At 47.1% G+C, this 15,768-nt stretch overlaps 1 protein-coding gene across 1 annotated transcript in view; it reads right to left on the bottom strand.

Moving 5' to 3' along the window:
- LOC119970947 (inositol 1,4,5-triphosphate receptor associated 2-like) overlaps positions 1-15,768 on the bottom strand; it is a 163,960-nt gene that overhangs the window by 55,033 nt on the left and 93,159 nt on the right. Inside the window, exons 12-13 of the mRNA XM_038806058.1 lie at positions 14,334-14,384; positions 9,954-10,031 (exon numbers count right to left, since the gene is read on the bottom strand). Of these exons, the coding sequence (XP_038661986.1) occupies positions 9,954-10,031; positions 14,334-14,384 (129 nt within the window). The remainder of the gene's footprint in view (positions 1-9,953; positions 10,032-14,333; positions 14,385-15,768) is intronic.

The raw sequence follows: 15,768 nt of genomic DNA, 5'->3' as shown, positions 1-15,768 counted from the left end.
CACTAGGCTATCACTAACACTAACAGGCCAATACTTAGCTTTGGAAAAGGGTCCCTCACTAGGTCAGGGGAACAATTGGCCTCTCGTTCGATCCTGAGCCTGCAGGCTTCCAGCTGGTATGGACTAATGGTTAGGAGTGCCTATCTCGTAGCGTGCGTTGACTGGACACTTGGTTGGTGCAGCTGCTAGGTAGGTCACGGTCAAGAGTTGTTTCGAGCTGCTGAGAGACCCTGCCAAGAAGAACGAATTGAACTTGGGGACTCTACTTTATAGTCCCCAGGGGCTTCGTGCCCTTTTGGGCGGACCCCGTACCTGGTTCCAAGTGATTGGACTGAATTCTGATCACTTGGATCGATTTCTCCAATACTGGAGCTGTTCCCTGTTCGCTGGGCGGTTCCTAAGTGTCTGTTGGCCTTCCTTTGTCTTGGCTCCTGCTGGTGCCGAGGAGTCTGGTTTGGTCTTGATTACTCTTAATGTTACCAATTGTTCCCAGGGATCGCTCATTACTATGCAGATGGTTTTTGGGTTTGAGTCTGTCTGGGTTCTGCAAGTCCTAATATACAGGAAACTTTGCACCTGCTTGTTTTTCTGTCCTTGGCTGAATTTCCCTGCATTCTTAGCGAATCTCCATTTTAAAGTCAGGAAGTGGCCAACCCAGGTGGCTACACTCCCTCCTTGTGATCCCTAACGCGAAGCGTCTTCATTCCCTGACCCAGCGAGCACTCATCCATGGCCTCTACACTGACCATAACTATGGAAGAAATTTTAACTGACAATTCTAAGTGGCGCTATGTCATAAAAGGGACATGCATTACAGAACAAGAAATGGAACCTCTAACTATCCTCAATAAACTACTCTCACTTAAATCATCCAACATACTAACTTCCTGACAGTGCAAAAATAATAGCAGCATTCACATTTTTCTTGGGTTTGGCAGTCAAGCACAGAGTTGTACAATCTTACAGTCGCAAACGAAACACATTTCTTTATTTACAAATGACGCACAAACAAAACAAAAGTTATTTATTACATCTCAAGGGGTTCGCGGGCCTGGTGGAAACTGAAAATAGGGGATCTCAATCTGTACACCGGGGTGCGAGAGTGGTAGGCTCTCCTTCGCCATTTTCTCATGTGGATCGTCTGCACGATGCTGCAGAGTATCGCCAATGCTAAAAGGGATTCAACTACATATGAAAGGGAGTACCACGTGATAAACCTATCACACCATGATGGTGTGTCGTTACTTGTCACTGGGCTCTGGGTGTTATGGGGAAGTGAATCATTAACAGCCGGGGGTTCGGGTGAGGGGGTTCGCGTTCGCGCGCAACCGACTACAAATTATAATAACGAAAAACATTGCGGATGTCTTCATTGTTGTCTTCTCTCTTCTCTTCCTCTGTTCTCTTCCTGGAGCTTCTGGAATTCTGTGGATCAAGCATACTTTCTGTTACTACCTTGTTTAACATCTCGTACGTTAGCATGTCTGTCCTTTAGTGCCAATTTCCCTTTATAATTGGTCACCATCTGTGACTCCCTCATTTTGTTTTTGTTGTTAAAAAAACGAATTTCAGGACCATACATACTCAAAAATACTGAACCAGTGCGAGCCGTCTCGCAGGCTGTGCGATTTACCATCCAAATGTTTGAGGATGTAAATAGCAGGAGGGGTGGCAATCGAAGGGTCACCTGAAAACAAACCAAAACGTTTTGAACCAAGAGTGCCGAAATGAGGTGTGTATGGGCCGCGACGGGTAAGATTTGGATGGAATCCCCGGGTAGGGCGGGCTGTGCTCTACCCGAACTTGGCTGACCAGAGAGGGGGGGGGGGTCCTCAGACAGGGCGGATACCACTGCCGTTTCTCCACTGGCTGAGTAACCGACAAGAACGGGCAAGAATGTAGTCATCGTGGGGGTTGCTGTAAAGGTTCTACCGTCAAAACAGAAGAGCAGTTATGAACTGGGGTCTGGCAAGCTCTCAGTGGTTTCTCCTGATAAGTGTATCCTCATATCAGAAGAGCAGTTACGAATAGGGATCTGGCAAGCTCTCAGCAGTTTCAGCTGATAAGCATGCCGGCAAGTTCCCGTAGGTATCCGCGGACAAATGGGGCGTGTGGCCGTAGGAGCTGATGAAACTGAAACAAAGAACACATACAAACACAAAACAAACAAACATGCAACGAATATTGTGCAGGTTCCATCAGAAAGGACACCGTTTCTCTCTCAAGCGGTTCCTTTTTAAAACATCATCTGGACACCTCAGTTATCTGTTGCGAATAGGGTCACAAAGGGGTTCTCGTATTGGGAGTCAGACTCAATATCATCCTCTTCTCCCGGATGCCATACTCTCGTATGGATAAGGGTTGCTAAAGCTGCATGGTGTGACTTAGGGTCCATCTTGTCGTTCCGGACGAGCCTGTACGAAGTGTCACGGTGCCAAATAGTCGTGTCTAGTTCTGTGGGGACGGAGTCCTCATCGTAGGGCAGTGGTCTTTGGTGAGGGCTGTCAAGGAATGTGATCAGGAAGGGATCACCTGAGTTGTGTGCAGATTCGTCGGGTGTGGGGCCTGTTGGATAGTAGGGAGGTGTGCTGTGGCTGAAGTCTGTGTCACAGCCGCTGTCTCTGCTGCTGCTGCTTGTGGGTGTTCCGGGGCGGAGTGTGGAGTTGGGGGGCGGAGTTGAGGTTGAGTCCGTGGATGTGTCGGTCATGCTGGGGGAGGCTAGGGAGATGTTGGCTGTGGGCGGGGCGTGGTCTGCTGCGTCGAGCATGGCGTGGTGTGCGTGGTTAGACTGCGAGCCATATGCCTTGAGCTGGTTTATATGAAACCATGCAGTCTTTCTGTTGGGGTACTTAATCTTATAAACTGAGGGGCTTACTTTGTCTGCAATCGAGTACGGACCTGAATACTTGGGTGACAGGAATGTGCTGGGGTTGTACAGGGATAGCATGACCTGCTGTCCTACATCAAACTCAGTCGCATGCACTGTCTTATCGAAACAGGCCTTGCTCTGGTACTTCCTGGTGCCTAGTTTTACTGCGGTTGCTAGCTGAGCCGTTTTTACATTCTCTACTAACTGTTTCACTGCATTTTCATGGGTGAGGGCCGTCACTTCGGGGCTGGTCAAGTCAAGTCCTAATAAAAATTCTGTACCTTTCATGGGGCGTCCGGTCATGAGAGTGTGTGGGGTGTAACCTGTGGATGTGGAAACAGTGTTACGCAAAAACATTAGTGCAAAAGGGAGGACTGAATCCCAAGTGGTGTTGTTTTGTTGGACCATTTTCCTCAGGGTTGCTTTTAGAGTCCGATTCATTCGTTCCACAATACCACTTGACTGGGGGTGGTATGCTATGTGGAATTTTTGGGTAATGCCAAATATCGTGAGGACGTTTTTCATTACACATCCCGTAAAATGGGAACCTTGGTCGGATTCAATGCTGCGGGGGAGTCTCCATCTCGTAAAGATGTGGTGGGTTAAAATCTTAGCCGTGGTCTTTGCTGTATTTGTCCTAGATGGGAATGCTTCTACCCATTTCGTAAACGTGTCTATAACAACTAACACATACTTGTAACCATTCCTGCAAGGGGGTAAGGGCCTATAAAATCAATCTGGAGGTTAGTCCAGGGGCCATTAATGGGGTGGGTGTGGCTGAGCTGAGCTTTCTTCGCATATCTGTCCGGATTGTTTTGGGCACAGATAAGGCAATTTTCTATATAGTGCGTGACGTCTTCCTTTAAATTTGGCCACCAACAGAGCTGCCTGAGGTGGGCTGTAGTGGGATCAATTCCCTGATGCCCATGACTATCATGGAACAAACAAATAAGCTGATTACTGTCCTGCTCAGGAACCACATAAAGTGTGTCTTTTAGGATCACACCGTCATGTGTGGTCAGTGCGTTTTTAAACCTATCGTACGGGGCTGGGAATTTTCCTTTTAAAATCTCCCTGAGATTACTATCCTGCTTCTGGGCCTGCACCAAATCTTCAATATTTGTCTGCGAGACCTGAACTGCATTTACTGGGGCGCTTTCGGGGGGGGTTCAAAAAATAACCATGCCTGGAACCTGCCTTAGCCAGTGCGTCGGCTTTCACATTCCCAGGTGGGGAGGAACGGTGGTGACTTCGAACTTTAATAATTCCAAATGTCCTGTCCTGTGCTTTGTCTAAAATGTGGCGGAGCAATGGGGCTGATGGGAGGGGTTTACCGTCCGCGGAAACAAATCCTCTTGCTTTCCAAAGGGGTAGGAATTCTGTAAGGCTGTTGCAGACATAGAGGCTGTCCGAGTATATGTCTGCTGGGCTGGGAAAGGAAGCTGGGTGATCTACAATGTATGCAATGGCTGCCAGTTCTGCCGCCTGCGCGCCTAAGTGTCCTGGCAGTCTTAACGAGATTTCTTCCCGGGCGCATTCCTGTACGTCCTCAACATAGATGCCGCATCCTGTAATGCGCTTCCCGTCTAATATAGTGGAAGAACCAGCCACATATATCCTGAGGGGTGCGCACGTGTCTGTGTGCTGGGGTCTCTGGGGTGAACTACCTATCTTCCTGGGAGGTGTTTTAGCAATAAAGGGGCCTGTGTTATGGTGTGGTGAGATGATTTCACATTCATGGGGGGGTGCCTGGGTACTGGAGGTTGTCGGCTAAGAAAGTGTGGGTCTTAGTCCTTTTAACAGTGATGTACCGTCCCTTCAAAAGAAGGGTCCATCTGGCTGCGCTGATCTGGCAAACTGTACCGTCCTTTAGTCGTCCGTCTAGTAAAAGTTGTGTGGGGGTGTGTTCTGTGAGGATGGTGATGGGGTTTAGTCCGGTTATGTAAGAAAAATATTGCAATGCCCAGAAAACTGCGAGCAGGTGCCTTTCACAGGCTGAAAATCCCTGCTCCACAGGATCTAAAACTCTGGAGGCGTAAGTCACGGGTCTTAGCTGTTCGTGCCATTCCTGGAGGAGCACGGCCGAAAGGGTGCGATCTGTGGTTGCTACCTCTATAGCATAGGGAGAAAGCAGGTCTGGAACCTGTAGTGCGGGGGCTGCGATGAGTGCACATTTTAAAGCATCCACAGCATCCGTATGCTGCGGAAGCCATTCCCAAGGGGCTCCTTTCTTTAGGAGGTCTGAGAGGGCTGCTGCTTTGGTGGCAAAACCGTCAATATGGTTTCGGCAGAAGCCAACCAGTCCTAAAAACGACCGGAGGGCTGAAACATTCTTGGGAAGGGACAATTTGACAATCAAGTCAATCCTTCTGTGCTCGATCTCGCGTTTACCATGCGTGATAATCGTTCCCAAATATATCACTTTGTTTTCCAAAATTTGGGCCTTCTTGGGGTTCACTTTGCGTCCAATTTGCTGTAGGAGTTCCAGGAGTCCGGACAAAAGCGCGATGTGCTCTGCCTTGGTGTCTGTCTGCAGTAATAGGTCGTCCACATACTGGACCAGACATTCGGGGCGAGAAAATTTTGATAAACCATTTGCCAGCTGTCGGTGGAAAATGGAGGGGGAGTTGTGGAATCCTTGTGGAAGGCATGTCCACGTATACTGCTGACCTTTAAAAGTGAAGACAAATTTGTACTGGCGCGCCTTTAGCAATGGAATGGACCAGAATCCATTACTGATGTCCAAAACCGTAAAATATCGTGAGTTGAGTCCCTGTTTGAGCATGGTCTCGGGACTTGTGGCTACCGTGGGGGCTGCTGCGGGGTGATTTTGTTGAGTTCCCGGTAATCGATGGTCAGTCGCCATGATCCATCGGGTTTTCTCACTGGCCAAATCGGGGCATTATTAGTAGAGGCTACTGATCTAAGTACGCCCTGCTCTAATAAACTTTCAATAACTTTTGAGATTTCTCCCTCTCCCTCTTGGGGAAATCCATATTGCTTTTGGGGTCTAGGGTCAGGTCCTGTAATTTGAACCGAACCAGCCATCCTGCCACAGTCATGTTTATGACTTGCAAATGCTGTCCTGTTTTTCTGCAGAACTGCCCTAACCTGTTTGTCTGCACTAATTGTGGTCGGGTCAAACCAAAAATCGCCAACTGCGCTAATCTTGTTAGCATACTCACCTACTGTGAGCGTTGCGGGGGCTCTTGCTGACTTTGCCATTTTCCAGACACATTGATTTATTGGGTCAAATGACAGGTTGTGCGAGTTCATAAAATCGATGCCCAAAATGTGTTCTGCTGTGTGGGGCAGATCGACCAAAACTATGGGGTGTTTTGTTGTAATGGTGCCAATTTGAATGGATACAGCGGCTGTGATGTGTCCCTGCTGTGAGTGGCCTGTGAAGCCGCTGAGGGTGATTGTGGCTGTAGTGGGCCACGTGTCCCTTTGAAACATGTTGGAGGAATTAATTATGGTGCGGGACCCTCCTGTATCCCAGAGAAATTCAATGGGCTGTCCCCGTATTTTCACTGCAATGACCGGTCGGCCGGACCTATCCCAAAGGGTGTCGCAGACCCAAGTGGGGGAGCCCGAGCACCGTCAGTCTGTTCCGTTCATGTCCGACTGGTCTGAACGGGTGCTAACACTGTGAATAGGCTTTGCCCTATTCCTATTTAGAGTGCCTGTCTGTTGGGCTCTCTGTGCTTTCTGTGGGGCATTGCACTCTCGTGCAAAGTGACCTAATTGTCCACAGTTGTAACACTCCTGTGGTTTCTGTGGGGGGCTGTTCCTGCCTTCGTTCACCCATGCGGGGTTCTGGTACGCTCTAACTGCTTGGATATCTGCCTCTGCCTGTGCTTCCTCGGGTTTTCTGAACGCGGGCTTATTGTGAACAGATTGCTCCCAAGCGCGGGACAACCTTTTAAAAACCCATTTCTCGTTGTGTGCTTCTTCTGAGGGGTTATAGTTAGAACAAGCTCTTTGTCCTGCCTCTGTGGCATGGGAGATAAGGGTGCGGGTCCATTTGGCCGTGTCATCGTGGGTCAAATGGGCGCGGTTTAAGTTTCCGAATACTGCTGTAAAATGGATCCACAGGCGTCCAGCAAACGCTGTGGGGTGTTCGGTTTTCTTCTGCCTGCACTTATTCAGGCCTTCTACTGGGTCACCTCTATTGTAACCGATCGCATCTAGGATCGCCGTGTGCATCTCTGCCAGGGTGCCTCCTCCTATGTTCTGTGGGTCGGGAAGGGCTGCTACAACAGAAGGGTCTAAACTTAAAACTGTGAGCTTCACTTGCTCACGCTCATCCAGGCCGTACATGGTCGCCTGCTGTTTCACTCTAGCAAAGAATTGGTGGCGGTCTGAGGTGGGAAGGAACGGTGTGATCTTGTCGCACGCGTCACGTAATTGGGTCACAGTTAAGGGAGTCGTGTACAGGAATTGCGCTTCTCCGTCCGCTGTGGCTGTGCGGTGGGTGGTGACTGGATTCATGAGTGCCTGATCTATCTGCTCTGAGGGGGGTTGGGGTGCTTTTCTCTTTTGGGGCTTTCCTTACGCACATGTGCCCTGCACATATCTATGCGCGGTTTCGTTTAGTTCTTGCCAATCAGGGCCGTCTTCTTCATCTAACTGGGATCCAAAGGTGCTTTGAAACCCATTTTGTACTGAAAGCAAAGACTGCAGTTCTGCAATCAGCTTCCGGCATTTTGCATGATCCACTGAGCTTTGTCTCTGCTCCGTGGTGGCAGCATGGAGTGCTCTTAACGCTGCTTTTAGATCGCTGCACTGCCTTTGCAATGCCTCTACCTGTTTCTCTGTCTCTTCTCTTACCAGGACTGCATGTTGTGTGTCCTGATAAGCCTTATAGTATTGGGTTTGGAAGCTGCTCAGATGCGCCAGACAAGACTGGTGTGCCCTCTTGGTATCATCCACCTCTCCATCCTTTGCTGCTAACTTCCTTCTTAATTCTATATTCTCTCTCTCGATCTCGCTAACATCAACCTTGCTCATTCTATTCCTCTCTTCTATCTCTTTGCTGAGCGTTCGAGCAACCCCCTCTGTGCCTCGCAATTGTGCCAGACAGGACACGATTGCCATCGGCTTGCGAGCTTTCCCTAAGCTCTTCTTATGTATTTCGCTCAGGTTCTCCCACCAAGTATGTCCTGTACTCCCGGGACCTGTTTCCTCATTTGAACAAAAGTCACTCCAAAGGGGCCATCCCTTCCCTTTGAGGTACCTTCTAATCTCAACTTCCCAAACGGGACACTGTCCTATCCTGCTGCTGGTCGCTGCGACCACGAATTCTTGAGGGTTCATAAGGCGCTCCATTGCCTTCATTGCCATTTTTCCTATCTGAATGCTCTCTTTTAAAATTTGGAACGAGGGGTACTAAGGCGGTGCTGTGAACATGGGTACGGCTTTTGCTAATTTCCGGAAAACAAACTTCCGACAGTTTTTCGCAACAAAATCTATCAGGTTTACCTTATAACCCTGTTAGTTACGCATGCATTGACACACTTCCGAATTATGAGGATTGATCAGAACTGTTTGAACTCTTGTGGTTATTTCTGTTCCCAATTGGATTCTAATTTCAAATTTCTGGGTTCTCTCGGAGTGGGGGGGCCACTTCTAAGTCGAGTCCCGTCAGAGGTCGCCACTAAATGTTGCTAAGTGTGCTTTACACTTAATTTGCTCTGTTTAATCACCTTGCTCTAGAGTCGCCAGGTATCTTTATGATACCACCACGAGGTTCAAGTTCAAGTGCTGATCGATAACTCAATACACCAGTTAGTAAGGTTCAAATCAAAACACATTTAATATATACACAGTCAATCGCTACTCATGCATAAAATACTATTCACTAGGCTATCACTAACACTAACAAGCCAATACTTAGCTTTGGACCCACTAGGTCAGGGGAACAATTGACCTCTCGTTCGATCCTGAGTCTGCAGACTTCCAGCTGGTATGGACTAATGGTTAGGAGCGCCTATCTCATAGCGTGCGTTGACTGTTGACTGGACACTTACTTGATTGGTGCAGCTGCTAGGCAGGTCACGGTCAAGAGTTGTTTCGAGCTGCTGAGAGACCCTGCCAAGAAGAACGAATTGAACTTGGGGACTCTACTTTATAGTCCCCAGGGGCTTCGTGCCCTTTTGGGCGGACCCCGTACCTGGTTCCAAGTGATTGGACTGAATTCTGATCACTTGGATCGATTTCTCCAATACTGGAGCTGTTCCCTGTTCGCTGGGCGGATCCTAAGTGTCTGTTGGCCTTCCTTTGTCTTGGCTCCTGCTGGTGCCGAGGAGTCTGGTTTGGTCTTGATTACTCTTAATGTTACCAATTGTTCCCGGGGATCGCTCATTACTATGCAGATGGTTTTTGGTTTCGAGTCTGTCTGGGTTCTGCAAGTCCTAATATACAGGAAACTTTGCACCAGCTTGTTTTTCTGTCCTTGGCTGAATTTCCCTGCATTCTTAGCGAATCTCCATTTTAAAGTCGGTAAGTGGCCAACCCAGGTGGCTACTGTTGGCTGTACTATAAAGTGAGACATAGGAGATGAAGAAAAAATAAATATTATTTTGTTTCATTTCTATTCGCATTTTATATTGAGAGTTTGTAAACTTGTTCAGTCTCACAGCGCTCCTCCCACATACCCAGTGTCCCAGCTATCCCTTATTTATATGTGCTCAAAGATAATACCCATTCACTGTTTCTCTTAATCGTAGCAATCTAATTAAGGACATTAATAAGTGGGACCTTGATATGTACAAATTGTACAAATTGGGTGCTGGGTTTCTGCATTGGGATTCTCAGCCTGGATGTTGTGCTCAATCCACTGGAGTGGGGCTTGACCCCATGGTTTTCTGACTTCGAGCCACAGTTGACACGGTACAATATATCAGTACATCCACGTAGTCTGATTTTGATAAGTTGGCCCGCTCTTTGCAAGCAGTCAAATCCATATAAGCAAGAATAAATTAGCATATGGTATTGATTCCAAATACTACACATCCAAATACTGCACGACTGCACGTCTAACAGCTCGTGTTTTGCCGCATTAAAATTTATATTTACTTACAGTCAGGTCAGCATTTTCAGTTAATAGTTCATCTATGCGATATTTCAGTTGCCTTTTGTCCTTTTCAATCTTTTCATTCTGTGGAGTAAACAAAATGCTGATTAAACCATTGAAGATTCACTCGCCAACTTTGTAACTTCAGTTTTATGATGGTTGATAAGTGGAGTGCACATGGCGAGCTTCACCTCTTCCACAACTTTGAGGTCAGTAGATGCTGTTTTTGCCATCTTGGAGAACTCGCGTAACTTCATTCACGTCGACTGGCAGTAGGAAAAGATGCGGCAAGGCTGGACATGGGAGCGAGGCTAAGTGGAGAATGAATGGGAAGTTGGGGGGCTGGGGGGGGGGGGGGGCTTGTATTAGAGGGTGGGGTTGGTACTGTCGACAGTGGTGTCCTAGAGAGTCAACTCAGAATATTGGTGGTAGTAGGGTTGAGTCAAAGTCAGAGGAGGGAATGGAATGCCGAGGTGGCAGCTGCAGGTTGAGAGTTCAGGATAATGGAAGGGGGCAAGGTCAGGGTGAATATGGGAATGGTAACGGGTGTCAGTTCTGAGGGTAGAGAAGGTATGTGGAGGTGGATTATAATAGGGTCCAGGCTAGCAATCTCAAGGATGACAGACAGGAGAGAGATGGTGATATTAGATGAGCCAAGGATGACGAGGGAAATTGTTTGGTGACAGCGGGGAGGGTAGATGGTAGTGAATCAAGTCTGGAAGGTGATGTGCACAATTTTTAAAATCTGACCTTGACCATGCAGTTTGTCAGTAAGTGAGAACTCTCAAAGTTGGAGAATCTTTTCAGAGTTCAAGGCCAGCACGAGTGGCTGACTAAAGGAACACCCTCACAATTATGAAGCAACTGGATGTCAACCATGCTCAGTTGTGTTCTCCTTTCTATGGTGATGCCAACATTGCAGCAGGTTTGTTCCCAACTAATAGTTCTCATGAGATCCCAGCCAGGTGTGGAGCTGCTGTTAATTCTGTGGTTCTGCTGCAGTCAGAGGTAGGGATGAAGGACACATAGACACACACATAGGCTCATTCTCTCAGATACACTCGTGCACACTCATTCACATGCTCACACACACACATTCATTCACACACGCACACACATTCACTGACACTCAGGCACAAATTCACTCATGCACACATGCACATTCACTCACACATGCATTCACCCACACACATTCCTTGACGACCATGGAGGAATTCCCTGAAAATGGGGCTATGTCCCCACACCCGCGAGAAAACGGGCACGAATCACTCTGGACTTTTTTCTAGAAAGTCCAGAGTGATTCTCCGTTTTTAAGGGGGTCAGCAGGAGTAGTCCACGCAGCTCCGGCTGCCGATATGGAGCCCTGCACTTCCGGCAGCGGGTCCGCACATGCACGCAGCAGCTGCTTGTGGCGGCGTCCCCGCGCAACATGGCGGGCCCACACAGCAAGCCAGCCTCAGCAATATAGGCCCCCAGCCCCCCCCCCCCCCCCCCAGATCGTGCGCGCCTGCCAATCGGTGTCCCATCCTGGAGGCCCCCCCCCCCCCCCCCCAGTGACGGATCCCCCGTCCCCCCACCAGGGCGGCCACGGACTGGGTCCGCAGCAGCCACTCCGAGCTCCCGCTGGGTGGAACCATGAGTGAACCACAGCGGCAGGAACTTGGCCAGCTGCCGGCGGAGAATCGCCGCGGGGGCATCTTTCAATGGCCCCCGAACGGCACTGCGTTGACCGCGCGGGTGTGACTGGTGGCAATTCTCCGGTCTGCGGAGAATCGCGGGAAGGCGTCGGACCCGATCGCTGGTCTGATGCCCCATTCTCCGCCCCCACGCCGAGCGCAATTTCAGCGCGGAGGCTCGGAGAATCCCAGCCCTTGTGCTTCAACTTCTCAATCAGTCTCCCATGTGGGACCTTGTCAAAGGCTTTGCTAAAATCTGTACTTCCTTTCCTTCATCCCTACACTCGGTCAATTAATCAAAACATTCCATCAAATTTGTTAGGCATAGCTTCCCTCTGACAAAGTCATGCTAACTATCCCTAGTCAACTCATGCCTTTCCAAATGAAAATTTATTCTCACCTTCAGAATTTTCTCCAATAGTTTCCTTACCATTGATGTGAGACTCCCAGCCGGTAATTCCCTGGTTTATCACTACCACCCTTCTTGAAAAGTGGAACACTAGCTGTTTCCAGTTCTCTGGTACTTCCCCCATGGCCAGAGAGGAATTAAAAACTTGTATCAGAGAGGTATGAATGAATAGCATTAATGAACAGAGAGTGGGTATTGATGAACAGAGAGGGTATTGATGAACAAAGAGGGGATATTGATGAACAGAGAGGGGGTATTGATGAACAGAGAGGGTATTGATGAACAGAGAGAGTATTGATGAACAGAGAGGGTATTGATGAACAGAGAGAGTATTGATGAACAGAGAGGGGGTATTAATTAACAGAGAGGGTATTGATGAACAGAGACAGTATTGATGAACAGAGAGGGTATTGACGAACAGAGAGAGTATTGATGAACAGAGAGGGGGTATTAATGAACAGAGAGGGTACTGATGAACAGAGACAGTATTGATGAACAGAGAGGGTATTGACGAACAGAGAGAGTATTGATGAACAGAGAGGGTATTGATGAACAGAGAGAGTATTGATGAACAGAGAGAGTATTGATGAACAGAGAGGGTATTGATGAACAGAGAGAGTATTGATGAACAGAGACAGTATTGATGAACAGAGAGCGTATTGATGAACAGAGAGGGTATTGATGAACAGAGAGGTGTATTGATGAACAGAGAGGGTATTGATGAACCGAGAGAGTATTGATGAACAGAGAGGGTATTGATGAACAGAGAGGGTATTGATGAACAGAGAGGTGTATTGATGAACAGAGAGGGTATTGATGAACAGAGAGGGGGTATTGATGAACAGAGAGGGGGTATTGATGAACCGAGAGAGTATTGATGAACAGAGAGGGTATTGATGAACAGAGAGGGTATTGATGAACAGAGAGAGGGTATTGATGAACAGAGAGGGTATTGGTGAAGAGAGGGTTTTGCTGGACACGGGTCTCCAGTTCTTGGTTCATTACTTTTTATTTTCATCTTTTTCTTCTTTGTTTCCTATTTTCTCTTGTTTCTTCGGTGACTACGTTACCTAAGGCCGTCTTTAGAAAAGATCAAAGTCCATCCATGACAAAGAGAAAGATGTTACCACTTCAGGGGAGACCAGGCCAGGGGTCATAAATATAAGAAAACAGAAGAGACTAATAAAGCCAGTAGGGAATTCAAGGGAACTTGCCCAGCGAATTTGCTAGTACAGGGAGTTGTTTGAAGGGAATTTTGAAGAAGAAGGAGATAAATTTGTGAGGGAGAAAGGAATAAAAGATTTTGCTGATAGCTGATGGAGTCAGATAAAATAGAGTGGGAGGAGGCTCATGTGAAGCATAAACACCAACAAGCACTGCGTGGGCCAAATGGTTTGTTTCTGAGCTATAAAAACAATATAATTCAGGTACAGTCCAACTTGCAATGAAGATGATACTTAAGACAGCTTGACCAGTATGTAGCAGTGCATATGATGAACTTATCCAAAATCAGAAGGTTCGAAAAGAATGATCATGGCACCTTGACACAAAGAGGTTTCCATCATCCAAGGAGCCAATACCATTGTCCAAAGGAAGGTGAGCAGCCAGTTCACCCAGCCAATTGATCATTCCGAACCACTCGCAGAAGACTCTCTTCTATCCGATAGGCAGGCAACCTCATGCTATTGACGACAATGATAACTTGCATTTATTTAACACCTTTAACGCAACAAAACTCTGGTGGTGCTTCACAAGAGCACTATCATACAAAACATGACACTGAACTACATAAGGGGACATCAGTACAGGCGGCAAACCTTTTAGTCAAAGAGATAGGATTTGGGAATATTTAAAGAAGGAGGTGAAGTGGTGGAGAGGTTTATAGAGGAAGTTAGAGCTTACTGCCAGGCAGGAGAAGGCACAGCTAACATCGGCGCAGTTCAAATCAGGAATACGCAGGAGGCCAAAATTGAGAAGAACAGAAATCTCAAAGATTCATAGGACTGAAGGAGGTTACAGAGATAGCGAGGTCATGGATGGATTTTAAAACAAGGATGAGAATTTTAAAAGTGAAATTTTGCTGAACTGGAAGCCAAAGTGAGTCAGTGAGCTCAGGGCTGGTAAGTGTGTGGAAATATCTGAAGGATTGAATCCCAAATGAACCTCACCGATGTATACCAGTTTCAGATCTCTGATATTGAATATGTTTCGATAGTCAAAACACCAGTTAATAGAGAATTACTGTGATGCTATTGCACTGCTTTTATAAACCATGTTGACACACACAGAAACTGCACCTACCTTTTCAAATACTGCCCATAGCTGTGTAACCAGAGCCTCGTTCTCCTTCTTCTGCACAAAAACAAATCAAGTTTCAGACGTATTACTAAGCAAATCAACTTTTAATAATCCTCAGATACTGAAGCAGTCCATGTCCGCATGCAGCAAGATATGAACAATATTCAGGCTTGGGCTGATAAGTGACAGGTAACATAAATGCCGCACTTGAGGCTGGTTTAGCACAGTGGGATAAACAGCTGGCTTGTAATGCAGAACAAGGCCAGTAGCGTGGGTTCAATCCCCGTACCGGCCTCCCCGAACAGGCGCCGGAATGTGGCGACTAGAGGCTTTTCACAGTAACTTCATTGAAGCCTACTTGTAACAATAAGCTATTATTATTAGAACCACCTCCAACTAATATGTAATGGCAGGCATTACCGTCCATCATCATCATCCAGAGGTTATCATTGACCAGGAACTTAACTGGGCCATCCACATAAATATTGTGATCAGAGGCTGGGAATTCTGTAGTGGGTCTCCCCAAAGCCTGTCCACCTTCTATAAGGCACAAGTCTGGAGTGTGATGGAATACTCTCTATTTGCAAATTCAACACCATTCTGAAATATATAGCTGCTTGATCATAACCCCATCCCCCACTTTAAACGCTCACTCCCTCCACAACCGGCACACAGGACTGTGCACCATACACAAGATACACTGCAGCAACTCACCAAGCCTCCTTCAACAGCACCATGCACCCCCGTGAGCTTTCCACTTAGAAGTAAAGGACAGCAGATGCATGGGAAACACCACTACCTGCAAGTTCCCCTCCAAGCCACATAATATTCTGACTTGGAACTATATCGATATTCTTTCACTGTTGCTAGGTCAAAATCTTGGAAAATCTTTTTGATCACACTGTGGATATGCCTACACCACATGGACTGCATCTGTTCAAAAAAGCGACTCATTACCATGTTCTCCAGGGAATGGCCAATAAATGTTGGCCTGGCAATGTCCACATTCCGAGAATTAAATTAAATTAAATCTTCATACAACAAGTGAAGCCAATAAAATGATAAATTTTCCCCAGTACCCAAACCGGTAGGCACCTCACGGTCATATTCAAAATGCAAAGATTCTTCCCACCCACCTTTATATGATACAACCAACCTGTCAAAAATCATATACCTTTAAAATGGATACAAGTTTAGTTAACAGCACGGGACAGATAAACCAAGAACAGCGGTGCTGCACACTTGATAACAAAATGAACCTACTCATAGAGTGAGTGATATGATAAGGGTCTTCAGTTATGTAGAGAGACTGAAGAAGATTTGGGGAGATTTAAAGGAATTTTCAAAATGATGATGGATTTTGATAGAATAGATGGGTAGAAATTGGCTCCAGTGGAAGAAAGACCTATAACTAGAGGACACAGATTTAAGATGGAAA

The sequence above is a fragment of the Scyliorhinus canicula genome, chromosome 9 (assembly GCF_902713615.1).
Source record: "Scyliorhinus canicula chromosome 9, sScyCan1.1, whole genome shotgun sequence".
NCBI classification, from domain to species: Eukaryota; Metazoa; Chordata; class Chondrichthyes; order Carcharhiniformes; family Scyliorhinidae; genus Scyliorhinus; species Scyliorhinus canicula.
This window is presented reverse-complemented; position numbering and strand designations above follow the sequence as displayed.